At 46.2% G+C, this 27,194-nt stretch overlaps 2 protein-coding genes across 3 annotated transcripts in view; one reads left to right on the top strand and one right to left on the bottom strand.

Annotated features, from left to right (window-relative positions):
- LOC102007781 (cytochrome b-c1 complex subunit 2, mitochondrial) overlaps window positions 1–10,940 on the top strand; it is a 34,087-nt gene extending 23,147 nt beyond the window's left edge. Inside the window, exons 9-14 of the mRNA XM_005405054.2 lie at window positions 1,138–1,233; window positions 1,515–1,714; window positions 3,533–3,613; window positions 5,607–5,683; window positions 8,765–8,918; window positions 10,695–10,940. Of these exons, the coding sequence (XP_005405111.1) occupies window positions 1,138–1,233; window positions 1,515–1,714; window positions 3,533–3,613; window positions 5,607–5,683; window positions 8,765–8,918; window positions 10,695–10,778 (692 nt within the window). The 3' untranslated portion in view covers window positions 10,779–10,940. The remainder of the gene's footprint in view (window positions 1–1,137; window positions 1,234–1,514; window positions 1,715–3,532; window positions 3,614–5,606; window positions 5,684–8,764; window positions 8,919–10,694) is intronic.
- Window positions 10,941–11,928: 988 nt separating this feature from the next.
- Window positions 11,929–27,188, bottom strand: Pdzd9 (PDZ domain containing 9). Of its 2 annotated transcripts, XM_005405055.1 has the most exons (4): window positions 27,081–27,188; window positions 24,696–24,875; window positions 17,695–17,887; window positions 11,929–12,519 (listed from the first exon to the last, which is right to left on the bottom strand). In XM_005405055.1, exons 1-4 carry the CDS (start codon window positions 27,109–27,111, stop codon window positions 12,144–12,146), a joined length of 780 nt encoding a protein of 259 aa, XP_005405112.1. In that variant the 5' UTR covers window positions 27,112–27,188; the 3' UTR covers window positions 11,929–12,143. The 2 variants fall into 2 exon arrangements, with proteins under 2 accessions (XP_005405112.1, XP_005405113.1); XM_005405056.1 differs by lacking the exon at window positions 24,696–24,875.
- Window positions 27,189–27,194: the final 6 nt, after the last annotated feature.

A 27,194-nucleotide genomic window follows, 5' to 3' on the forward strand; every position in this document is an offset into this window, starting at 1 on the left:
GTGTCCAGTTTGTCCACATCTTCACTAAAGCTGGTTACTATCCGCTGTCTTTCTGCTGCTGACCGTCCTGGTGGGAATGAAGTGGTCATTGTGGGTTTTATTTGCGTTTTCCTAATGACCGTGACATTAGTCATTTTTCATTTTCCTTTTTTGGACATCTGATTAACCTCTTGGAGAAATGTTTGTTCACAGTTTGGGCCCATATTTTAATTGAGTTTTGGGGTTTTGTGTGTTGCTAGGGAACCCAGGGCCTTGCTCACGCTTGGCAAATGCCCTGCCTTTGTTTTTCATTCATAAGTTCTTCATAAATGTTACAGATAATAGACCCTTCTCACATATGAGTCATGGACATTTTCTTTTTTTTACTTTCTTGGTAGTGTTCTTTGATGGTCGATGCAGTATTGTTTACTGTTGGAACACACTTGTGTCCATCAAGAAGGGATGAATTAAGTAAATGATGGTATATCCAAAATATCCAGTGGATTTTTTCTTTTTTAATATTTTTAAAATTTTTTCCAGTGACACAGGTCTTGCTAAGTTGTCCAGGCTAGGCTTAAACAAGATCATCCTACCTTAGCCTCATAGAGTGCTGGGATTCTCGGCTGCACTCCCATACCCGGCTGAATGGAATTGCTCAAACCATTAAATGTTTGCACAGACAAGTCAGATGCAGATTGTGAAAGATAATTTATTAGTAGCATGATACTTTTTTTTTTTTTTTTTTTTTTTGAGACTGGCAGTTCAGGGTGGCCTTGAACCCACTACAGAATTCAGGCTGGTCTCAAACTCATGGTGATCTTCCTGCCTCAGCCTCCTGAGTGCTGGGGTTACAGGCATGCACCACCACACCTGGCTGTCATTTTTAAAATAAGGGCTGGGAGTATATCCCAATGTTGGAGCATGGGTGTGGCAGGCTTGAGGCCTGAATTCAGTCTCCAGCACCAAAAAGAAAGAAAAAGAAGGAGGAGCGATAATAACTGTACATAAAAAAATTAAACATAAATATAATAGTTTAGCATTAGTGAACTGTAAATTGCTACCTAGGAGAATGACATGATGCGAAGACTTTCTTAGTAGTAGATGTTTTATAACTGTTTTAGAAATTCTGGTTCTAACTTTTTGTTTCTCTTCAAACAGGTGTGAGTCATCCCGTTGTGAAGCAAGTTGCTGAGCAGTTTCTCAACATGAGGGGTGGGCTTGGTTTATCTGGTGCCAAGGCCACATACCGGGGAGGTGAGCACTCTGCTGTGTTGGGCTTGTGTGTGGGAAGGCTGCTGCCCTGCTGGAGTAGCATATTGGAGTGGAGCAGGCTTGATCATTTACCGCTAAGCCATCTTGTTACGTCCGGAAATGGATAGCGTTGGCGTTATATGGGGTAGGGTGGCCAGGGGAAAGCACAAGGTCACAATGAACTTAATCTGAGTGGGCCAGCACTGTGTCATAGGGAGAACCGACGCACAAAATCGGTGGTGACTGACCCGTTTCCTCCTTGCCCTCTCCTTACGTGGGCCCAGGTGAAATTCGAGAACAGAATGGAGACAGTCTTGTCCATGCTGCTGTTGTGGCAGAAAGTGCTGCCATAGGAAGTGCAGAAGCAAATGCATTTAGTGTTCTTCAGCATGTCCTTGGTGCTGGACCACATGTCAAGAGGGGCAGCAACACCACCAACCTCCTGTACCAGGCTGTTGCTAAAGGAAATCCCCAGCCGTTTGATGTGAGTCTGAGAACCTGGTATCTCTCCTGTTTTCAGAGGCTTACTATTTATGGTATAATCGTGATTATCTGTTCTTAATCTGCTCTTTGTTTGGTTGGTTGGTTGGTTGGTTTTTTCCGGTACCGAGAATCGAACTCACAACCTCGTGCTTGCCAGACAGGCACTGTGCCGCTGAGCTAAATCCCCAACTCTTAATCTGCTCTTAAAAGGTTAAGGTAAACACAAAAATTCATACAATTGAAAAGATAGCCAGTCTTGACTTTAGTACTGGGTCTGTCAACTGTGCTAGCCAGGTATGGTGGCACATGCCTGTAACCCCAGTGCCCAGGAGGCTGAGACAGGAGGATGGTAATGAGTTTGAGGCCAGCCTGGAATACATAGAAAGACCCTCTCTCAAAATTTAAAAAAACTTACTGTCTTTTCAATTCTCATACAGAAAGGGGAATTGAATACTCAGGGAAAAAAAAATCAGAAAGTCACATTTTATAAGCGTTTTAGATACTAAACATTCCCCTAGATTCTAACTTGTGTTTTTTCTAGATAATTCTCTCCATTCTGCTGTGTGGCTCCTTCCTAAGTCTCACTGCCCTTTATGTTTTCCAACCAAATGGGCAAGACACACACCAAAAAGATTGATCATGGAGCTAGGCGTGATAGCACATACTTGTAATCACAGCACTTGGGAGGCTGAGGCAGGAGGATTGCCGTGAGTTCGAGGCCAACCTGAACTATATAGTGAGACCCTGTCTCAAAAAAAGAAAATGGTTTATAGACCTGCCTCTCCAGTTTAAGATTCAGTTAAAACAAAAATGATGATATTTAATCATAACAACGTGTTCTAGAAAATACTTTTTTAAGACAAGGAAATGGGGCAGGGGATATAGCTCAGCAGCATAAGTGCCTGCCTGGCAAGTGCAAGGTGCTGAGTTCGATTCCTAGTACAAAAAAAAAAAAAAAAAGACAAGGAAATGTTAAAGTTTTCATAATATTGATATGTCAGGAGAATATGAAATGCCAAGTAACAAAATACTATTTAATGAGTGGGCACATAGAGGACTCTTAAATAGTATGCCCTTTTTTTGAGACAAGGTCTCACTATGCAGTGCAGGCTGGCCTCCGACTTGCAGTGATCCTCCTGCCTCAGCCTTCTGAGTAGACCCTATCTCAAAAAGAAAAATTGTGGGTTCCCAGGCTATAACCACAGGGATGCAAGTCAGTAGATCGTTGCAAGAATCTGAAAATCTACACTTTTAATGACTTAGGTGATTTTTTTATGTAAATGGTTTACATTTTAGATAAATACTGCAAAATACTGTTTTTAGGCAGTCACTTTTACCTTAAGGAGTTAGGCAGGAATTGTCTGTATTACCCAAGGGCTAAACTTTCTCGGATAATGGTCTCTAGCAAAAATTTTATCTAACCCTTTGACTTTGTGTGTAAGAGAAATGAAAGCAAATTGGTAAAAAAATTCAACACCAACAGTGGACGAAAGCAGATCCAATGCCAGAGTCTGTGGTGTGCCCCTTGGCCACTGTACGTCACAGTATTACTCATCAAAGGGACATTTGAAGAGAACCAATAAAGAGAAGAATGAGCAGTAGTTTTAGAAAGATTTAAGTAGGAAAAAAGCTAAGAGCATTGCAGCTCTGAAAGAGGTAGCCTGTATGTGCAACACTTCAGCCCTTAACAAGATCTGTTAAATGAAATGTCAGTCTATTCTGCTTCTACGATGAAGGTACAGTGTCTGTCTAGACAACCATGAGGAAAGTATCTCATCTTTTACCTGGTGGAATATCATAAAGTCTTGTTCTCTTTCAGGTTTCTGCTTTTAATGCCAGTTACTCAGATTCCGGGCTCTTTGGGATTTACACCATCTCACAAGCTGCAGCAGCCAGAGATGTAAGTTCTAAACGTGCCTGCTCTCACCAGATTTATTCCCAAAATTTACGTGGTTTTAATTAAAACAGATTTGAGTGCCCATTTATCAGCACTATCAGCATTATACCACTGTCAGTATTGTGGTGTCACTGAAGTGTATCTGACATGGGGAAAATCTAAAAATATTTCCTAAAGCCTCCAGGAAAGAGGGGAAGTACTTCAGTATTGCAGTTCTTAGACAAGTGGGATTGAGTCTGCTCTGCAGTATCTAATTTCACAATCCAGGAGAGGTCAAGGCCAAGAACCAAATATACTAATCCTCACTGTCGAGATTTTCTTAAAGTCACAGTTGTGGGTGACAAATTACAGAAGAAAACTGAAGCTCACGTTCTGGAAAACAGCACCATTTATGGGGCAGAGGACTAAGGAAAGTGACCAGCAAAACTGGAAGAACAGAAAGACAAACTGGTATATTTCAAGGCCAGGAATGAGAAAATAGTTAACACCATTTTGATCCACTACAGATTCGGATCCTCTGCAGAGAGGTCTGGCAGTTTCATCAAACGAGGACGTCACTGGTGATCTTCGTTTTCCCCAGCGTGGCTGGAAATGAGCTAACATGTAATGTGTTAGGGAGTGAATGAGAAGGGAGGAATGACAGGCTGATGTGAGCACATGGCACTGAGACTTGCGGGGAAGAGGCTGACAGCTTCAGCGGAGTTTGCCCTGAGAAATTCTGCTGGAAAAGACATTCATAAACAGACTGGAGTGGACACAGGAGTTAGACATGGTGAAGGGCTCAAATCTGGAAAGTAGGAGCAAGTGGGCTGCAGACCACAGGTGGGTTGGGTTACTCTTGGAAGTCGCAGTTAATGTTGCGAAGTAATGTCGGAGAGACAACGAAGTCCACCCTTGGTGAGGTAGGAGGCTGAGTCATGTTTTAAGATGAGGCGAAGGAGGACACTTGAAAGAAAGAGGTGGAGCTCAGGACGACGACCTGGATGCACACCGCAGGCGGCAGCAGTAGTGGAGGTGTCTCCTTGAAGCGAGTGCCTATGAATTCACAGTACACCAAGTCTGTTTTATAATTTCAGTTCGTTAACTTTTACTACCTGTAATGGAACAGCAGGAGAGGCAGGCACTAGGGTCGATCCCAGGTTGGAATCTTGCAGAAACCCTGAGCAGGTTAGAAGCAGGAGGAAGCTGGCAAGAGAGTTGGGTGCTTTGGCGGGAGTGACTGAAGGGACGACTCCTAGCCACGGGCCAGGCAGGGAAGAGGCCAGACTGAGGAAGCAGGCGAGCCCAGGGGCGGGGGTGCTGGCGAGGTGCAGAGTAAGGACGGGGCTGAGGCCAGAGGCGGGACTGGGTCAGGGTGTCGGCGTTGGGGCGGGTGTAGCTGTGGGAATGGGTGACTTAACACAGGAGGGAAGTGGGTCCTAGAATTTAGGCGACTGGGGACAATAAGCAGTAGACCCAGATGGTGCCAGGATTAAGATGGAGAAGACGTGGGCCGGGTTTACCGATTCATTCATTCAGCAGATATTTACCAGGCGTCCACATCACTGCAGCTTGATTCCTTCTTGACCCTGGTGTTGCAGGTGTGGATAAAATGAGCCTTACAGATTGGCTGTGTGTGGATGACTGCTTTGTTCTAAGTGAATAGTGAAGGATAGCGGGGTTAACTGCATGACCCTGGAGGAGTCTGGAGAAGTTTTAAGACGTGTTTACTCCTTACAGGCGAAGACAAGTCCACGGGTTTGCTCTTTCCTAAAGACCCCTCCTCTTCAGCCACCTTCTGCCTTCCGCCATTTACACTATACAAAAGCTTGGCTGCTGGGCACGAGTGGTACAAACAGCTGCTTTGAGGGGTGTGCAGCTACTGCGGAATTCCACTTAGACGCTCTGTTCTTTAAAACTAACTCCATCTTGTGCTTTTGCCCAGCAGAGGAGCAAACGTTCCTCGGGAGACCCTAGCACGGGCCAGAGGTGACCAGCTTTTCTCTGTGTGTCTTAGGTCATCAAGGCTGCCTGTAACCAAGTAAAAGCAGTTGCTCAAGGAAACGTCTCCAGTGCAGATGTCCAGACTGCCAAGTAAGGCTCCATACGATTTGCTTTATGTTTTATGTACTCAAAGTCTGTAGTTTTTCAGATTAAGCCACTATTATGACATACAAAGATTAGAAATACAAAAAGTATTACAAGGGAAGGGTTGGGGGTGTGATTCAGGGTAGAGGTCTTGCCAAGTATGCATGAGGGCCTGGGTTCAATCCCCAGCACCAAAAAAAAAAAAATAGGGGCTGGGGATTTAGCTCAGCGGCAAAGCGCCTGCTTGGCAAGCACAAGGTCGTGAGTTCGGTTCCCGGTACCAGAGAAAAACCAAAAAGAAAAACCAAAAAAAAAAAAAAAAAAATAGTAAGCAAGCAAATGAAATGTATAGGTAAAATACCTACATCCTACCACCTAGAGGTACAGTTGTTAAGATTTTGGTTATTTTCTCGATTATACATTTTTAAATGCAATTGTTAATATTGTATACATTCATTTATATCCTTTCTAAATAGCACGTTTATTGTAGAAATTTGAAAATGATCATTGATTCCACATCAGTGATACTCCCCACTGCCTTTTTTTTTTTTTTTTTTTTGGTTGTACCTAGGGTTGAACTTAGGGCCCTCACTGCACACCAGCCCTTTTGCTTGTTTGTTCTTGAGGACCTTACTAAGCTGCCCGAGCTGGGGTTAAATTTGTGTGATGTTCCTGCCTCAGCCTCCCAGCATGCTAGAATTACAAGCATGCACCACTGTGTCAAGCTTCAATGATTTCTCCTTTTTAAAATGTCATATTGATGTTTCTTTTTGTTCCGGTTACTAAAGACTTGTCTAAACAATATTAATTGGTATGTCAAAAAATACAGCAGAAATGCTGGTCATTTTCTACAGTTGAAAATAATAGGCTATAAAAGATTCTTTGGGCTTAAAACGTGTATTTTATTATTTGCCCTCCTTATGCACAGATGCTTTCTGTATCAGTTCAGTCAACCACACATAACAAAAATTGGGGGAAAAATTGCATCTATACTGCACATGTGCAGACTTTTTTCTTGTCATTCCCTAAACAGTACAATATAGCAAATGTCTGACATAGCATTCATATTGTGTTAGGTATTGTTAATAGTAATCTAGGGTAATTGAAATATATAGGCATTTGTGCGTAGATTATATGCAAATGCTGTGCCATATTATATATCGGGCTTGAGCGCCTACAGACTTTAGCATCCATGGGGGTCCTGGAACCAATACCAGAGGACATTTGTATACTAGGGGACAACTAATTCTTGGTATAGATTCCCAACTATATTTCCATAAGATGCCTGCTTTTATTCTGTATATTTTTTTCAGGAAGACAAAAAGACTTGTCACTGTTTGTTGATTTTTATTTTCTTTTTTAATTGAGATAGGGTCTCACTATGCAGTTCAGGCTGGCCTTGAGCTCACTTTGTAGTCCAGGCTGGCCTGGAACTCGCAATGATCCTCCTGCCTCAGCCTCCGAAGTTGCGGGGATCACAGGCATGTGCCACCACGTCCCGCTGTTTGTTGATTTTTAAATTTTCCACTGTCCAGACTAACACTGCTAACGACACCTCCATCCCAACTCGTTAGTACTTAAGAGATTTTCCTTTAACTAAAAGAGACAGACTTTGGGCAAAGTTGGAAAACAAACTGCATTTTCATACAGCAGTTTAAGACATTTAAGGTTGAGTCCATCTAGTTAACATCAGTTCAAGATAAGAACCTTGTAATTAATTCATTTGCTGTCTATGATCATTTAGTATTGCCCACACAAGAGGTATAACAGAGTGTGAATTCACCCGAGAGAGAACAACCTTTACTTCCCATTTCTGTGCTCGTTTTGTTATTCTGAATGCGCTACAAAATTGCATGCCTTTCTCTCTCTCTCTCCGTCTCTTTTTTTTTTCTTTTCTGGGGATTGAACCCAGAGCCTCATGCATGTAACCCTACCACTGAGATACATACCAGCCCTAAAGCTGCGTGTCTTGAACAGATGTAACACAGCTGATGAGTTGTACGCAGGGGACCAAGACGGGGTACAGTTCTGTTTGCTTTTACCAGAAATAAACAGCAATAACAAGTATGAGAATGAATGGAAACACTGGCTTCACTTAGCAAAAATCTAAGTCTCGGGTGTGATTTAAGAAAATTTACAAGTATTTTGTGAATAAGTGTAGCATAGTTTTAAAGGTATGGCAGTAGGTAGAAAATGAGCTTTTAGTTATTAATTTCACGATACATTTGATTTCTGCCATTCTGATAAAGTTGCTGCTGCTTTACAAGGTTCTTAGTCTCCTGTAGTAAAAGAGAAAGTGAGGTGTCATTGCTGGAAGGACAAACACCAGTAACCTCTTGGTAGACTTCATTTTAGGTGAAAACCTTTCTTAATTAAGCTGACAGTGCGGTAAAATTGCTGTGTTAAATTGTAATTACATGTACATGGGAGTCTTGCTATAGAATGCCAAAGGATGATCATTTATTTGGGGCTAAGTAGTTCACTGCCACATTGAAAACCATGTTTGTAAGGAATAATAGTTTCTTTCCAGGAGATCTGCGAATTGGGCCATCATGTTGGATTTGAAATTGATCCTCCTGTGCCCATAGTATTTAAGCTCCTGGGGCTTTCACGAACCGTAGCAGCCTTCCCCGCCACCTCCTCCTCTGAGCACTGTCCTTGCTGAGACAGATCCCAGCACGGAAGTGACACTTGTGCGGTGCGTGCCAGCGCACGCCAGTCTGCCAAGTGGTAGTGCCGTACGAGCCCACGCAGGTAGATGCCTCTGTGCAGTAGAAATGCCCGAAACTGTCGCTAGAGATATATCACAAGGCAGGAGCAGTTACTTCACATTAAAATAGTCTTATCTAGATCTAAGGTTTGGTCCAAAGTCCAAAGGTAGCCTGTTGAAGATTCAGTAAAGCTTTGTGTTGACACCTTTCCAAACAGTAATGTAAGTAATAAACTTTTGTGAGCTGAAAAAATGGAATGGAGGCCTTTGGCTGTAACTTGCCTGATACCGAAGGCATGTTGCAGAGTTTGAGGTGCGTACTTTGAAACTGCCTTTAACAGTGTCCATAGCACTGACTCCTGCCTTTTTCCGGACAGGAACAAGCTGAAAGCTGGATACCTGATGTCAGTGGAGTCCTCTGAGGGCTTCCTGAGTGAAGTCGGGTCCCAGGCTCTGGGTGCTGGTTCCTACACACCCCCGAACACAGTCCTTCAGCAGATTGACGCAGTGGCCGATGCTGATGTTGTAAATGTAAGCAAATGAAATCTTACCATTTGCCATGGAGAACTTTAGTGACCTGGCTTCAGAAAGAACACATAGGCTGCCTTGAGCTATGTATGTTCTTCTGTTGACTGGTCCCTCTGTTCCTAGTGTGGAGACAGGAGGGATCGTTACCATCAGATTACAGATAGTATCCTTGCTGGGTATGGTGGTGCCTGTAACCCCAGCACTCAGGAGGCTGAGGCAGGAGGATTGCTGCGAGTTCAAGGCCAGCCTGCAGTACATAGTGAGACTGTCTCAAAAAGGAAAAATACAAAACAAGTAGCATCCTTGTCTATTCTAGTGTATATATAGCCTCATCCTCATTCAAATAAATTACCATTCAGTTAAACCATTTTAAATTTTTAGAGGTTAAGAGTCAAATACTGGCAGTTTTTTGTGATTTGATCTAAATAGTAGTTGGCTGATATTTTTTCCTCATTCATCCTCAAGAAGTACATCTTCCTGCCAGTCCTTCACCATGTAGTGTCTCAGGATTTGACTCACTTGGTTACCTGAGATGTTCCCTGCTCGTGCTGTTCCCACGTGTGGGTGTTCCGTACAAGACTGAGTTGTGAGATCTGGAACTGTCTGTGTCTTACACAGTGGGTCCTCCAGTTACGACCTGACGTACAGTAACTTCAATTTTGACTGGAATTTTAGTTTTAACTTACAACCTAAGTCTTGAGTTGTGACCCAAATGCTGGCCACTTGTGCTTCCAGATGGCCTCAGGTACAGATTTAACCTTACAGAGCTCTGGGAGGAACATACCGTGTCCTTTCCCGTATGGGGTTAATTGAGAAATCCTGGGCCAGTGTCTGTCAGGTCCCTGAGGTCCACCTGTGTAAGGAGAGAGCCTGTGAAGGCCGTGTGGAGGAGGCTGAGCCTTCAGCTGACAGCCTGAGTTACCGCCAGCCCTCGGGAAGCAATTGCGTTCCTAAGTCAAGCGTCCACTGTACTTCTTTTATTTCTTACTGTGTCCAATGGGCATGTGAGCTACGGAGTAGACCTAAGGTGTGTGTTCCAGGTCTTTTCTACACTAAAGATACCAGCTCCTTTTCCACTATAGCTGTCTCGACCGTCTTCCCATCATTGTAAAAAGATGATAGGATAGAAAACAAACCAGGCTATTTTAACATAAAAACCCTAACTTCCACTGGCCCCTGAGTTCCGCAGCACATCCTCTTGTAAACGTCTGTCTTGCTCACACTAGCGTTTCACCAGCCCTGGCCCAGCCGCCTCCGTCGCCCCCTCTCCTTGGAAAGGGCTGGCCTGACGTACGAGGGCTCTCGCTCACCTGCTTTGTGGTGCTGCACTTAACTTAAACAACTCGTCTTTGAACTTGAACTAATGGCATAAGGAATACCTGAGTATACAGCTTGTCTTTTAACGGGGGAATTACTGAACAGTATTTTGATGGACTCAGACTGTTCGCCACTGTAATGCAGCAACAGCTGCAGCCCTGCCTGAAATCACTCTGCCCTGCCCTGTTTTGCAGTGTCAGTGAGATTTTCCTTACCTGCCTTTCAACAGCTCCCCTCTTACCTAGAGAGCTACTCTTACATGTGTGCTGGTTAGACATACGATGGCGTATTCGTAGTCACATAAAGTACAGCACTAGCCGTCTCGCAGTAGATTTTCATCAGAGGCTATGAGAGAATTCCTGGCGGAGTGTTCTACCCATAAAGTCGTGAAATGACAAGTTTATCTACTTGGTGATGCACAGCATTTCTTCTAACTTCCTGTGTCCTTTTGTTTATTTAAAGGCTGCAAAGAAGTTTGTTTCTGGCCAGAAGTCAATGGCAGCCAGTGGAAACCTGGGGCATACGCCTTTCGTTGATGAGTTGTGATATTACAGCACATACTGCGGAAGAGCAGCACACACGTCGAGGTCCGAAGTCTCTAATATATTAATGTTCCTTTTTTCTCATTAGGTGAGATATCTTACAGTATAGATGCAGGTAATTATTCCCAGTTGACCAAGAGTCAATAAAACATTCTGCTTAAATGTCTCTCTTGCATTTTTCCTAATCAAGTATTCATTACATGCTGAGACCTTTGTTTTAGATACTTTAAGGGAGACAAGGGTAAAATAGTTGAGTAAATCCACTGTCAGTTAAAAAACACCAGAAAGTATTAACGCTAAGCAGCTACCACCGTAAAAATTCCCAGATTATTACGGGTGACTTTTAAGATAAAAACAAGTTACAACTGCCATTTCAGGTAACAACAGTTAAGTTGTCTGGTGTGTATCCCTTTTTTGCCTTTTTTTGTAGTAAAATCATTTCCACACATTTCCTTATGAGTCACGTCCTGATACGTTACTTCGTTTTATGTCTGATTTATCTTCACTATGGCAGTTTTTTTTTCTCTCCTATCTCTGTTCACCTGTTTTGATCTTGTCTCTTTCAAATAGCAACAAAGTAAAAGTAGGACTTTCTGCTTTTCTTTCTAACATGTTCCTGCCAGCTTGAACCCCTGGTGGTACACGCGTGCCTGTCCCATCCAACAGCTTGTGCTGCTGGTGATACAGATGGATCTAGTCACTCATATTGGTCTTTTTACTAATAAAGTCAATAAAAAGCTACCCAGTGGTGCAGTCCTGCATGTACCACTGATGGTTCAAACCACCCAGCAGCGGGGCATACAATGACAGCCCCATTGTGAACACGTCCACCCTAGAGGTGATCTAACACTGAGCTGCCTTCCCCCACCTTGTTTGTCTTTTCAGACGGGCTTGTCAGGTTGCCCTGGCCGGCCTCAAACTGAAGATCTTTCTGCCTCAGTCTGCTGAGTAGCTAGGACTACAGACGTGCACCATCATACGTGGCTTCTGTTTGGTCTTTTAAGTAGGACATTGAAGTTCTACAAAAAAGACCAAATATCTGTGTAAAATAGCTATTTACCCCAAACAGTACATTTCTCTGTTGTGTTCAGACACTCAGATTCTGGGTTCCTGTACTGCGTTTTCTAAAAGATGAGGAATTCTCAGAAAGGGTCTTGATCTGAGTAATGGGGCGCTTTTATTGCGACTGTTGAGGATTGGCGAGGCCTGGGAGACCCCAGAAGTCCTGCGCCGTCGCACTGAAGAAGGTCTCTAAAGCTCTTCAGCTCCGTCCTGGAGAGCACCGGCAGGTCCCTGCTGTTCCGTGCGCATTCCTGCAGAGCTGTGTGCGGTGAGCAAACGCCATGTGCCCACAGCCTGGCAGCACTGCCTAACCAACCTTCGGTGCCCGTGGGCCCTGGCCCGTCTCCGCTTGGGCCCAGGCTTCCGGCCAGAACTCGCCTGAAGTGGAGGAGGCCGAGGAAGAGGAGCTGTCGCTGCCCCGCTGCCCCGCCGCCCAGTGCGCGGACAGGGCTGTCCCCGCCTTGCGCGCTCTGTGAATCGTTGCGGCGCCGTCAGTGTCTCTCCCAGCAGGAGCAGCGTGGCTCTTCCTTTCGTACTCGAGCCGTTCTCTGGAGGTGGACGCCAGTGTCCTCTCGGGCTGTTGCCCAGTTGGCCGTGGGTACCTGTGTCTAAATCTTCTCTCTAAAACTGCATCTTCGTTGTCATCGCTGCTGGTGACAGAATCCTCAGCATTCCCTGCAGCGCTGGAATGAAGAGAACAGTGAATGAGATGAACTCTTAATATCAGCACACTTGGGCTGCGACGCAGCTCAGAGGCACAGCGCCTGCCTGGCAAGCACAGGGTCCTGACTTCAATTCCCAGTACCGAAAGAAAAACATTGGCACACCTATAGTTCCCTGATAAGATGTTTTATAACCTGTTTTGGCTCATAATATGAAATTCAAATTGGTTTTAGTGCTACCTTTCTGTATCATTGAAGGTTTTTGGTTTTTTTTAAATGCCTTTAAAGTTGAGCATAGTGGCATACATCTTTAATCCCAGCAGTTCTCTGGAAGGGCGAGGCAGGAGGATCAAAAATCCCAGGTTGGCTTCAAACTCCCAGTGATCCTACTGCCTCAGCCTCCTGAATGCTGGGATCACAGGCATTCACCATGCCCACTTTTCATTCCTAGACATAAATCTTGCCTTAAATTGTTTCATACTACTTTAAAATGCTTTGCACGGATTTTATCTAGACTGCTGACCAGAATGTTAGGATCCCATTAAGGATGGATTTCTCTTCATCCAGAGTGACAAGTTAACCTGGCCATCTCCTGAAAACTGTTCTCCTGGGTCAGATAGCAATAACGGAAATCCCAATTGCCATGGGATCCAGGACATAGCCTCAAGGAACTTCAACAAGATAGTCACTGGTAAGTCATTGAGAGTTTTTCTTGAAACGCTGCCACACAGAGCAGCATTCCCCACCTCTCGGGGCTTACAAATGTGGATTTATACAGCACCCCTCCACTCAGCATTCACAGAGCTTTCAAGTCCCTTTTTATTTGTTTAGTTTGTTGCTATTTGCCCCAGCTGTTGGCTTGTTTGTTTTTTGAGACAGGGTCTCGCTATGTAGTTCAGGCTGTCCTTAAACTCACTATGTGGCCTGGGCTGGCCTTGAACTTCTGACAGTCCTGCCTCAGCCTCCCGAGCACAGGGGTTACAAGTGTGCACCATCATGCTGAGCTGGCTTGTTAAAACCTGGACGAGCCTCTGGACCTTTCCAGTGCCTAAGTACTTGTACCTGATATTACTTGGCAGAACAAATGCTATCCTTCCTCCTCTTCCCTCATCCTTTGCTCAGCAGATCCAAGACTAGATCTGTGCGGTTATGGCCGTCTGGCACATTCCATCCTGCTAGTAGGAAACGGGTTTCTTCCCCACTGCCCTGCCAGCCTGCCAGACTTGCTAGTGTTAGAACCTTTTGCCAGTCTGCCTGGTTTATTTACTTCCAAGAACTTGAGCAACTCTTCCTAAGTTATGTCTCTTTTAGTAATATGCAGTTGGTATTGATTCGTTTACTGAGCGCCACTAGTCTTAAATGGTGTGATTTTCTTTATCCTTGACTTGGGGCCATGCAGGGAGGTTCAGAAGAACTGGAGATTAAAACACTTAGCCTTCTAACAGACTCAGGACTTCCCAAATGAAAATGAAAATTTTAAAGTTATTTTTCTCAGTCTGTAAGAAGTATTGATGACTCTGTATGAGGCATCTTCGAACAAGTGGGAGAGCTGAGCACTTACTAAACTGGCATTAGGTAGGCTACAGCCAGCGGAGGTCAAGGGTGGCTGGAAACGAAGGGTTCACACAGCGCGTCCTACCCAGAGCGCTACACGGAGCGTCTTCTGCGCTGTGCACAGGCCGGCCGCTGCTGGAAAAGGTCTCCGGTGGAGGTCTTCTTCCCCTCACCTCTCCACACAGGTTGCTAACATGACTTAACTGTAAGTACTTTGCTCAACTAAGAAAGGAGTTAGAATGTGCTTGGGATTTTTTGTAAGTTTGTGGGCCTTAGCCTTGTACTTAAATTGTGCTAGTCTCTTTGTTTTTGAATGGTCAATCTCCTATCTCAGATTTTAATATTCTGAATCTCCTCTAATAGTGAAAATGCTTAGAATATAGTGGTTCTGTAAGCAAATGGTTACTAACTCAGGCTTTACAGGTGCACTCTCCAATTTAAGTGGATTACACTTGAACAAAATTTAAAATTCCGCAGTTACATTCCGTATGTTGGAGTGGCCAGTAGCTAGCATATGAGACAGCTGTTAGCAGCCCTGCTGTGGGGACAGACCTGGGCCTGCGGCCTTGGCCCCTGACCAGTTCACACTTCCTTGGCCTTCAGCTCTCTTCCCTGTACAGTGACCACGAGAAAAAGCGTTCGTGAGAGGGTTAAGTGGCCTCATACTTGGAAAATCCTGTTACAGTGCCACCCACACACGAGCAATGAGTTACTACTAGTTTTAATGAAGCTTAATCAAATCAGGATGGGTGTGGTCACCGGAAAAAGACATCTTCCTCAGTTTGCCTGATCTAGAGAGGACAGCTGTTCCCCTTCCAACTCCACAATCCTTCTGGGTTTTTTGGGAGAAATCAGAAATGAAGATTCTGTCCAGGAAATACGAGATTTATGAATTTGTCAACTGGCATAGTTTTAATTTTTGAAATATACAGGAGAATTCCAAAACAGTTTAATGAAGAAATATACATATATATAAAATTGTGCACGCGTGTATGTGTAAACAAACACCTTGGCCACCATCCAAATCAAAAAATGGAGTATGCATTGCCACTGCTTAAGCTTCCCATGTGTCCTGCTCTTCTGGGTTTTTTAAATCCTTTGGGAGCCCAGCAAAGCACACCTGTGGGCTCTGTCAGACCTTTAGCCACAAGTCTGAGTCTCTGAAGTAAAAATATGGGCTATATTTCTTTGAGCCTGTCCCCATGTGCAAAGGTACAATTAAAGCCACTCTTGCATCAGAGCACTGAATTTCAGACTGTCTTGGCTACTTTTCTCTCGTTGCTGAGACAAAATACCCAACGCCCAAAACGAAGGAAGGAAAGGTTTATTTAGCTTACAGTTTGTGGAGGTTTCAGTCCATACTTGGCTGGCTCCGAGGGAGAAGGTAGCAAAGCAACAAGAGCAAAGAGGGGAATGGCAGCCGAACAGCAAACAGCCAGAGCAAAAGGGAGGAATGGCGGCAAGCAGCTTCTTTTTCCTGCTTTACTTTGTAAACAGGCTACCCCCACCTAAGGGGCATGTAGCTCTCACATAATCTCCATGCCCTCCTCTTCCACAGGCTCAGGATGTATACAAAGTAAGCACCCTGGCTTCCTGCTGAGTCACTTAGCCAAACTTCTAGACTCCCCAAGTTGACACAATGTATCAACCATAACACAGACTAAGAAAAAGGACCTCATTCTGATCCTTAGAAGAGTCCCTGTTAAATCTGGTACTGATAAGTCAACGAGCTCTCAGAAACTAGCCAGGTGACCTGTCCGAGATTCGAAGCTGCTTCACATTTTGTACTCACTCTTCCAATAAATGAGCCCTCCGCTGTGTGAAAACTTCGTGGGAGTTTCGTTCCCTAGACAGCATCAGTCCCTACCGTCCCGGAAGGGACACTTCCCTAGGGAAACAGCAAGCAGCTGACTGCACGTGGTGTGTAATCACAGTTGGTAAATGGAGAGAAGATGAAGGAGAATGGAGCACACAGCAGGTGGTGCTATTTGATGTCGCCTGTACGAACGAGGGCCTCAGGAAGAGCCTTTAAGGGTGAAGCCGGGCGAGAAAGATGCTTACGCACCTTACAGGCCAAAGAGCAACACGGGCCAAAGGCTGACGCCAGAGAGGGCCGAGGCGGGGGTGGGTACAGCAGTGTGAGGTGAAGCCAGGCTTCGGCGCTCATTCAAAAAACAGAAGGTCTTAAAAATGTTAAGCTGGAAAATACTGTGATCGGATTTGCACTGTAAAAGGATCGTCCTGTGTAGAGTGGGAGCCAAGAGCAGGCACCCAGAGATCCAGGGGTGACTGGGACAGTGGTGGTAGCCAGGGATAGCGGTATACACATGCGAGAGGACAGAGGGTAAAATGACAAGTCTTAGTAACTGGTTGAGGGGGTGAGGGGCAGGTAGAGAAATCAAGCACAACCCTAGAGATCTGGCTTGTTCAAGTAGGTAAACACCCCAAGACAGGGTCACAGCCAGGTGTGGCCCGTGCCTGTAATCCCAGCACTTGGAAGGCTGAGGCAGGAGGGTTGCAAGTTTGAGTCCTGCCTGGGCAACTTAGACTCTGGGGAGGTAGCTCGGTGCAAGGGTCCTGTGTTCAAACTCTAGTAACACACACACACACGCACACACGGGCCACTGCAGAATCAGTGGTGAGCTGGCGTTCAATCCTAAACCAAAGAGCTCGAGGAATTTATGATACATGCAAATGAAGACGTCAAGTGGGCATTTAAATGCACGAGTACAAGTCTGCAGACAGCGCCGCTGGAGAGTGATTGCTGTGTGGATAGAAACAGAAACCACAAGCGTCGATGGAACTGATGGCCTAGGTCACTAAGAGCCAAGGCTAAAGCTTAACCGGGGGGAAGCAGCCCGAGGTAATAAGTACGAGAGCGTGGCGTCACCAGCCGGGCGTGATGGCACACGCCTGTACCCTAGCACTTGGCAGGCTGAGGCAGGAGGATGGCCTTGAGCTCAAAGCCAGCCTGAACTGCATAGTGAGCCCCTGTCTCACACACACACAAGTGTGGCATCTCAGGAGCCTGGGGAAGATGTCAGGTAGGGTTAGAGGGGCAGTTGTAAAGCGTAATGCAGTTTAGAAGCCACGCAAAACAAACACACAAGAGTCGGGATCACGGTGTGGAGGCTGTGGGGGATCCCAAGAAGAGCCGCGCCTGAGGCCCAAAAGCAAAGTCCCGATGGAGGTGGCCTGGGGCGGGGCGGGGAGCGGGCTCCCGAGGAGAGGGGGAGGTCAGTACCTGTGAACAGCTTGGGAGGGGAGCCCCGGGACGGACGCGGCTGGACGGTAGACTGGGAGGGAGCGGCTCAGGGCTCCGGCGCTGTGAGGAGGGATTCGGGAAGGAAGCTACGCAAGGGCTCACTGTAAGAGCTGAGGGGAAGGAGGGCACAGGGCAGGGAGGCTGGGGGCCGGGCTCCCACAGTGCCTGCGAACCTTCTAACCCCGAGGTGCCTTTGCCAGGCCGCCTCGGGAGAGCCTCAGGCCGTCTCTGCCGAACAGTCTAGCACTTCACTGAGTTATCCCGACAGCCCTGCCCGGCCCTGCTCCCACGTTCTTACCATCTAGCAGCACACCAGCACCCTGGGCTCACAGGCCCCCCGTCTGTGTTGTAACGGAGCTCCTGGAATTAATACTCACCTAAAAGTGACTGGGAGTTTCGTCTCCGGAATTAAGTCATATACTTCTTGCCATTCCTGGGGTATGTCAATAAAATCTCGGTAAACCTTAATTTGTAGCACTGTTCCTATGGTGATGTGTTGGAGGAGCTTTAGAAATTCCCGAAGTGTATAACCCAGCACATTGGCATAACCAACGCTGATCAGAACATCACCTAGAGGAAGAAAAATACTATCAGTAAAACTAAGATAATGGTTGAAAAGGGCAGTAGTGATTCCTGGCTTTAGTGTAAGGTATTTTATTTCTGAGCAAAACTAGTCTTCACCCTTTGTTAAAATGTTCCTCTTGGCCAGGAGTGGTGGAGCATGCTCGCGTAGCTACCTGGGAGTCTGACAAAGGATTGCAAGTTTAAGGCCAACCTGGGGAACCTGGTGAGACCCATCTCACAATAAAATTTTAAAAGGGCTAGAGACATAGCTCTGCACTCCCTGGCCTCAGTTCTCCACATACCATTAAAAAAAAGTTCATCTCTTTGGCCTGACTGTCCTTTGCATAAAGAAGCATGCTTGTGAGCTGCTTCTTAATTGCAGTGTAATGGAAGATATCACCCTGTGTTCCTGAAACATCTCTGAAATTCTTGGTGTGACAGGCTAAAATCCATTTATACTCTGTACCATCCTGTAGGATTCTAAAAATATATTAGGTTCAAAGAAAATGATTGTTATTAGCAAAGAAAAAAATGACGTAGACTAAGTGGTCAGGCTTTCTATTATACCTGCCTGGCAATTTCCAGTGCCCTCCACAGTAAATAGCCTGTATTAAACATCAAGCTTTTGATGTTTTTTAATTTTCAGCTCCTGTACAAAAGTAGTTGGAGGAATTTTCTTTTTTAATTTTCAGCTCCTGTACAGAAGTAGGTGGAGGAGTAATTCTGTATGAAACATTGGGCAATTAGCTTTAATTACACTTAAGTGTGTAAGCAGAGTACATTGGTTCAAAGGAATTCGACAGCTGGACTCCCTGCTTTTGGGCAGTGCTGGACAGGAAGCCAACCGTGGAGCTGGTGGGAAGCAGACACCAGCAAATGCCTGGACTTCCAAACTGGAAAAGCTAGAAAGACCAATTTCCTGTATTCGCTTTTGCCGACACCCTCCATTTCCCACCCCCAAGAGCTAGGACCCCGCTCAGCAGTCACACAGAGCGGTTTGTTCTCCCCGTTTCCCAGCCTGCTTCTGCAGCTTCTTTGGCAGCCCTGTCACTTGGTGTCCTAACCTCAGGGCCTCCACAGGACTGTTTTGTGTTGCTTGCAATGATGAACCCTGAACGCTACTTGCATTCAGCAGATGCTCTGAGGAAGGAATACAAAGGACTTGTTTTTTAACAAATCATAGTCACCACGTCCTGCCAGATGGTAACGGGGGTTTTACAGCTGACCTGGGCCGAAGTGTCCGACGAAGTTACGAAGGATGGGTTCACCTCTCCGTGTGCGGGAAGCTAGGGGGCTCAAATCATCATTCCAAGACAGCTCAAGCCCAATCTTAAAGGAAAGAAGGGCTGGGAAGCACCTTGCTCTGATACTACACCCTAATGGGTAAAATAGGGACTTATACTGATGCCCAAGGGGGCTGCCAAAGAATGCCACGGGGCTGGTTGTGATGGCACATGTCTATGACCCCTGTACGCAGTAGGGTGACGGCAGAAGGATACCATGAGTTCGAGGCCAACCTGGGCTACATAGTGAGTTCAAGGCCAGCCTGAACTGCATAGCAAGACCCTGTCTCAAAAAACAAATAAGAACCAAAGAATGCCAGGGACAGATCTCCACAGTGCTAGATCCTATCAGAAGCCAAAGTGTCCAATATTGCAGAAAAGGAATACTTAGAAGAGAAACCTCTACCTCAGTCTTAAGAAGTAGCTGGGGGTAAAAATCAACCATGTACCTGAAGCTAACTCCAGGATGAACCAAGCCTTCTCCCAACTACGTACCGGCTGCGCAGTATGAAACAGCTGCTCTTCCTACCGAGGTTAATACAATGGGGAAAGAAAGCCTTCTCTGGATGAGCATACATGCCTAGTGTTAACAGGAGTGTTTATAGCCGAAAGCTACGGCTTGGCATTCTGCTTAATTATGTTGTAAAAGGGTGACTTTTATCAAGAGAGCAGAAAATAAACAACTTAATTCCCTGACCATGCTGGCTATAAACCAAAAGTGTCAGTGTATGAGTGTGATTACTCTAGCAAATAGATATTAGTATCGCCCTTCTTAGAGAGACACCAGCTTGATATTTATGAACACCAACCTCATTACACGTCATTTTTCTGTTTTAATGGGCTGTAGGAATGACATTATATAAACTTTGTCTCAGTTACTGATATTAAATCAACTTTGCAGCGGCCACACCACTACTGAAAAATAGATTATATTTCTCTTTCCCCAGCCCTCCCAGTAGGCTATAAGCTGCATAAGCTCCATGTGGCCAGAGCCCCATCTCTTTGGCTCCCCATCACGCCCACAGTGCCTAGCGGGGAGCCTTCACCCAGCAGCCGTTCAGGACAAGCTAACCAAGTGAATAAAGCTACATTAATTTCTTAAGACTTTGCACATCAAAGTCTATTAAAGCCACACTGGCCAAGAAGAGTTTAAAACCTCGCCAGAATAAACTAACGTGGAAATAAACTAGGAAATCAATATGAAGTCCTATCATGAAAATACACAGAGGAAAAAAATTGCGCTCAGAGCCAGTGAGATCAAAGAAACAGCAAATTTCCACAATTACCCTTTCCTGCTGTCAAAAATGGCTGAATTACAGAGACTCAAATGAAGTGGCCGGCTTACCATGAAAAGATTCAGAGCGCTGGACTCTCTCTGTATTGAAATCTCACTTCTAGGTATTAAGTAACTGACTAGAAAAGTGTGTGGTTTCCAGGCAGACATGAGTTCAAATCCCAGCTCTGATCACAGACTTAGGTGTGTGTACGGAACGAGTTATTTCATCTCCCTAAGCTTCTGTATTTGATTATCTACATTTCAGGAATGAAGCCAACATTAAATTCCATATTTATGGAAACACCTTATACAATGCCTGTGACAAATACTTCCTGTTTGTATATTAACATGGACATAAGAAATGTGCCAGGACTGTAGGTAAGTCCTGGACTTAAAAGGTGAATTCAAGACAGCTTCATAGAGCCCATTAACTGTAGCCCCACCATGACAGTCTGTGTCACGGGCTTCGAACAGTGTATATCAATCACTGGTGAGCTGGCTTTCAATCCTTTTTTTTTTTTTTTGAGACAGGGTCTCCCTATGCAGTTCAGGCTGGCCTTGAGCTCACTTATATAGCCCAGGCTGGTCTTGAATTCACAACGATCCTCCTGCCTCAGCCTCTGGAGTGCTGGGATTACAGGTGTGCACCACCATGCCTGGCCCTGACTTTCAATCTTAAGCGAAAGAGTTCGAGGAATTCATAATATATGCAAATGAAGATATCAAGTGGGTGTTTAAATATAGGAGCTACAAGTTTGGAGATAGTACAGTTTGAAAGTGATTATGTATGGATCGTAATAGAAACCACAAGCATTGATGAAACTGACTGCCTGAAAGACTAAGAGACTAGCACCCTGGAGAGGCCAACACCTGTCATCTGACTCCGGCAAAACTGGGAAGAGCAGAAAAGCCCATGAGACCCGTCCTGGAGCATGGTCTCTGTGCTGTGGTTGGATAGGTGTTCCCTAAAGACACCGTGTCAAAGGGCTGGCCCCAGACTATGGCACCCCAGGGAGGTAGTAGGATCTTGGGGGGGTGTAGTGGCAAGAAGGTGAAGCATCAGGAGGTGTGCCCATGAGGAGAGTGTTGGGGCTCCATCGCTTTCCTATCTCCATTTCTGCCTCCGCCTGCTGAAAGATGAACGTCTTCCTCTGCCACAGGCTCCCACCATGACGTGCTACCTTGCCATAGGCCCAAAAGCAACCAAGACGGCTCACCATGGTCCAAACCAGGAGCCATGATAAGTATTTCCTCCTTACGATGGATTATCCAGGTATGTGTCTCAGGGACAGAAAGCTGATGAACAGAATCTGGGAACTGCAACTGTCCTGGAAGTTTGCAATGGCAAACAGGAACACTGAAGAGGCAGATTTATTTAAAGTTGGCTTATTTATATAACGTTGACTAGAAATCAATTATTCCTCAAAATGTCAGGCCCTCATTTCTAGTGGTCTAGGGCTTATATGGGATAAGCAAGCAGGAAGTACAGAGGCAGAATGGCTTGGCAACTGGGGATTGGTTCTTACAATACGCATCATAGAGACCAGCCATGCATTACAGTGACCAGCCATTTCTAAAAAACAAAAGTAGCAGGAACTGTAACCAGAACTATTACCTGGTCAACTAAGAAACTGAAGTGTACTGGCTGGGAGGGGGCGTCTTCTGCTACACTTCCCCCTCTTTTAGCTTCCCCAGCAAGTCATTGCTGGCCATGTTACATGTGATCTTTTGAGAAAGGCCCAAGTAGAAGAAGTCACAAAAGGCAAGGGGAATAGGTATGGAGCAGTCCTGTGAATGGTGTCCTCAGGCTTCAGCATCCAGAGTGACCAGAGCAGGGCTTTGAGTGTGTCATCTCTTCAGAGTGAGCCCTGAAGGAGTTGTCCAGGTAAATTCTCCAAGACTCTGGAATGATGGATCTAAAGCTGGATTTCTGAAAGTTGTAGAGGTAGCTAATATGTACCTGGGTTATATGTGTGTGCAGGAATGAGCTGATCTCTTAGCTAAACTTTTATAGAGCCAGTTACAAGATGTTTCTATAGGGTTATGTTTTATTTTATCAACTTTTTAGAGCTTGTGGCCTGTACGCTGTGTGTAGTTTTTACTTAGTTATCTCTGCCACAAATGCAAGCCCGTTATTGTTGCCAATGATCAAGGGTGGGCCATATCTAGGGATGACTTTTTATAGCAGGACCCTACAAGCTTTTATTGCCCTCTCAGTTTGGGTAGGGAATGCCTTGGGCCAGCCCAAGTAGATGCATCTTTAAATGGGGGGAGGTCAGGGCCAGTGACATAATTGATAAAGCCTGAGCTGGCAGCAGAGGTACAGGTGCCAGTGCTATGGCCTGAGCTTGCAAAACCAACAGTGGGAGCAGGTCTGGCTCTGATCTTCCAGGAGTACTGGGTAAAGTTTTTCTGGCTGGGGTTGATGCTTCAGTCAATCAGATCCCCAGCGTGGGCTTAGCCTCTGGATCAAATTATTTTCTATTGGTGGCAGATTTCCAAACAGCAGCAGGAAGCAGTAGCAGGACAGCTTTGGCCAAAATAGCTTTTCCAAGGCGACCACAGCATATTTGGCCTGTTGGACTCCTTTCCTAACAGAGCTACATCCACCCAGAAACAGGGTATACTCAGCATCTGTCAGGGGGGTTATTTTTTAGTTATGGTCTGGTGGGCCCAGCTTTGCTGGCAGGTATGTGGTAGGACTGAGTGGTCCACAGTTATTTAGGACACCCAGTAATAGACAACCAGGGTTGCTGGGAGCCCTATATCACAATCTTTTTGTTTTGTTTTGTTGGTTTTTTTGTTGTTTCTGTTTTGTTTTATTTTTTGAGACAAGGTCTTGCTTTGTAGTCCAGGCTGGCCTTGAACTCACTGTGTAACCCAGGTTGGTCTCAAATTCATTGTGATTCTCCTGCCTCAGTCTCCTGAGTGCTGGGGATACAGGCTTGTGCCACTACACCCAGGTGTCTGTCACAATCATCTTTTATTTAAAAAAAAAAACATAATCTAGAAAAATAATTGACAATATTTCTAAAACACTTGAGTTTTCAAAGACTTTCATCAAAATTATTTCATCAAAGGGTAGCAACCTCTGAAAAACACACGGTTCTCCCAGTGCAGTCATGAGGTGATAAAGACCCAGAAGGGTACATGACTTTGCCCAAGGACACAGAACTAGAAAGTGGGAGATAGCAGACCTGAGCTCAGGCCAGCTGACCTCAGAGGTTTTCTTCTCTTACCATGTACCTTCCCCACTCCTGAGCACAGCTCCAGGCCCAAGGCAGCATTGTGAACCAGAAAGAAAATATATGTTCACCCAAAGCCAGGCATAGTGGTGCACATCTGTATTCCCAGCACTCAGGAGGCTGAGGCAAGATGATCTCTATGAGTTTGAAGCCAGCCTGAGCTACACAGTGAGACTCTGTCTCAAAAAACAAAAAAGAAAGAAAGAAAGAAAGAAAGAAAGAAAGAAAGAAAAAAGAAAGAAAGAAAAAGAGGAAAAGACATTCACCCAAAGACCAGAGAAGCAAGGTGCTGTTCGTAAAAGCTTTGTGCTCTGAGGCTGAGAGAGGGTTCAGATCCCACCTCACCAGTGTGACTGTGGACAGTTGCTAGTCTCCAGTTCCTTGTGTATTAGGAGGTCTGATGCAGAATCTACCTCCTGGGGTTGTCAGGAGGGTGACATGACATCATGCATCCAAACGTTAGTGATGGTTAATACTGCCTACAAAAGAAGCTATGTTTCTGAACAGAGTCACAAACTCTGGAGTAACACGGGGCCTGTGTTTGTATGTCACTCATAAGATGCAGGGGAACCTGGATAAAGAACTCACCCTCAATTTCCTCACCTGTAAAAAGGGGATGATAACAATTCCTACCTAGATTATTATAGGAATTAAGATTATTGTAGGAATTAACTCTCATACCCAACAGTGGGAGTTAAACAAGTGATAGTAATTGACACATTTAAAGTTCTCAACTGCTAGGTGTGTTGGTGTATACCTGTAATCCCAGCACTCAGAGGCTGAGGCAGGAGGATCTCTGAGTTTGAGGCCAGCCTGGGCTACATAGCAAGTTCAGAGCCAGCCTGAACTTCATAGTGAGACCCTGTCTCAAAAAACAAAAACAAACAAAAAAAATAAAGTCCTCAAGCAGTAGCGTCGTATCACTGTGGTCCTCAATCATTTTGGCTACACTGACAGCCCCGACTCCCTGAGGGCAGACCGGAGGGGCGGGTGTGGGAAACCACAGTCACCTGGCCGGAGCTTCCCGTCTCTAGCTGCAGCCCCCTTCCTGATGAGGTGGGTGATCTGCAGGTAGGGCCCGTGCTGGATGATGATCAAGCCTAAGCCCAGGCCGCCCACAGTGAGTTTGGTCTGCGTCGTTTTGCTCAAGTCGTGCACAGAAGGCTTGAACTTAAGCCTGCCTCGTCTACCTAAGAGAGAGAGGGGGAAATTTGTTTCAGTAATCGATTGAGACAGCAGTGTAGCAGTGTCCCTGGGGTTCTCCAGCCAGACTGCTGGGACAGTTACATAACCTCCCTATTCCTCGGGGTCCTGGTTGGTTAAATGAGGATAATAAAAAAAAAAGTGCTATGAGAATTAAATGAGACCATTAAAGGGCTTCTTCATAGTGCCTGGCATATCCAGGTGCTTAATCAATATCAGTTATTATTATCCAGTCACTTAAACAATTGATGTGGGCATGCCGGGCTTGGCGGCACACACCTGTACTCTCAGCACTTGGGAGGCTGAGGCAGGAGGATCACTGCAAGTTCAAGGCCAGCCTGGGCTACAAACTGAGTTCAAGTCCAGCCTGAACTACATAGCAGGATCCTGTCTCAAAAACCAAACAAACAAAAACTCAAAAATTGATACAGCGTGTTTAGACCCTGGTTTTACCATGGTGAGACAAAGAGATGTGTTTCTTGCCCTTAGGGATCTTACAACCCAGTGGAGGAGAGAGATATCAGCCAGTTATGGAAATATAACTTGATAGCAAACAATAACAAGCTATGAAACAAAAAGACGAAAGATCTGAGGTAGCTGGGCGTGGTGTCACACGTCTGAAATCTCAGCACTTGGGAGGCCGAGGCAGGAGGATCAGGAGTTGGAGGCCAGCCTGACTACAGAGTGAGACTCTGTCTCAAAACACAGAGAAAAGAAAAAAAAACTCTGAGACTGAATAACAGGGGATGAAGGTCTTATCTGGGGAAGGTAGGTCAGGCTTCTCTGAGGGGGTAAATATGAATTAAGGTTGAAAGGATCAATAGGAATCATTTATACAGAGGAGGATGGGAACGAGCAAAGTGCACCAGGCTCTGACACAGGAGGCCCTGCGAAGATCAAGAAGGAGATGAGGAAAGGGGGCGAGGCAGGAGGCCGAATGGCTGTGCCAAAGCTGAACGCCATCAGATTTGCTTTTGAAACAGAAATAATGCTAAGCCTCTGGCTGCTTTGCCGTGTGTGGACTGCAGAGGGCAGAGTGCAGGGGAGGAGAGAGGGGCACTGCGGCACCTGAGCAGGGCGGCGGTGCCTGTGGAATGGACAGCGGACGGACCGAAAAGCGCTGGGAGGAAGAGCCAAAGGCTCTGGAGACAGTGTCACGGGAGGGGCTGGAACAGGTTTTCTCCAGAACCGAATCTCCCAAGAAAATTCTGGCGACTAAGCATGATTTAGGACAAATGATTTTCCTGCAAGGAAGCTTCCAGAAGGTTTCTTTTTCGGTACACAGGCGGTTTCTGGAGAGAACTCTTTCCAGCACACCTTCCCGGCACGCTGTAGTACAACTCCTCCCACCAGGACGAGCGGCACTGTGTGACTTCAGGGCCCTTGCTGGGAGCAGCTGGCCCGGCTCTGTGGGGCCGGTGGGGTTTATCGCCCTTTGCTCAGAGCAGAAGGCCTTGGCCGCCTCCCACCTCTTCTTCCTCCAACCACAGTATGGCTGGACAACAAAATAACAGCGTAAAGAAGATGTGGTCTTCCAAGCCAGGGTTTGGGGAGCACTTGAGGGCTGGGCCATGCTCTCTTTGAGCCTCTGGCTCCCGAGCACATCGTTCCAGGCAGGGTCTGGGCTCCAGCTTCAGCTGAGACTCCACAAAGCCTAGTTTCAAAAGGCAGCAGGGTTCGGTAAAAGAAGTCAGACTTGCCGGGCTTGGTGACACACGCCTGTAATCCCGCACTTGGGAGGCTGAGGCAGGAGGATGGTTGCGAGTTCGAGGCCAGCCTGGGCTACAAAGTGAGCTCAAGGCCAGCCTGAAGCACATAGCAAGATCCTGTCTCAAAAAAGACAAAAAAAAAGACTCAAAAAGCTCCCTTCATAATTCCACTTTTATGGCATTTTCCACGGAAAAGGCAAAAGGCGAGCAAACAAAGGAGAGTGTGAGCAATGAGGGCGGAGCAGGGCTTGGCCGCCACGAGGCCGCCGCAGGGCAGTCCGGGAGCGGTCGGGGGCTGCCCGTCTTGGTCGGCGGGGTGCAGCCTTAGATACGCGCCAGTCTACACTCAGACTACCCACTCGCGCGGGAGGGGGTCTCACTGCGTGTCAACGGTGCCCTGAGGGTAACGGCAAGGGTCTCACGAAGGACAGCAGGCGAGGAGGCCCGGGGACCCGGGGCGGCGCCCTCTCCCGCTCCCGTTACCGTTCTTGCTCTTCCCGGCTTCCTTCCCCATGGCCCAGGGGGAGCTGCCCGGCGAGGGCGGCGTCGCGCGGTGCCAACAGCTCGGAACCTGCGCGGCCGCCGCGAGGGCCCGCC

The sequence above is a fragment of the Chinchilla lanigera genome, unplaced genomic scaffold, assembly GCF_000276665.1.
Source record: "Chinchilla lanigera isolate Chin_1 unplaced genomic scaffold, ChiLan1.0 scaffold00092, whole genome shotgun sequence".
NCBI lineage: Eukaryota > Metazoa > Chordata > Mammalia > Rodentia > Chinchillidae > Chinchilla > Chinchilla lanigera.

What these genes read in the sequence shown, in the direction of transcription:
- Pdzd9 (XM_005405055.1), bottom strand. Translation starts at nt 27,111, where the DNA reads ATGGGGAAGGAAGCCGGGAAGAGCAAGAACG. An exon ending in AGCCGGGAAGAGCAAGAACG is followed by an intron (nt 24,876 to 27,080) that starts GTAACGGGAGCG and finishes TCTCTCTCTTAG; the next exon opens with GTAGACGAGGCAGGCTTAAG. An exon ending in AGACGGGAAGCTCCGGCCAG is followed by an intron (nt 17,888 to 24,695) that starts GTGACTGTGGTT and finishes TTCTTCCTCTAG; the next exon opens with GTGATGTTCTGATCAGCGTT.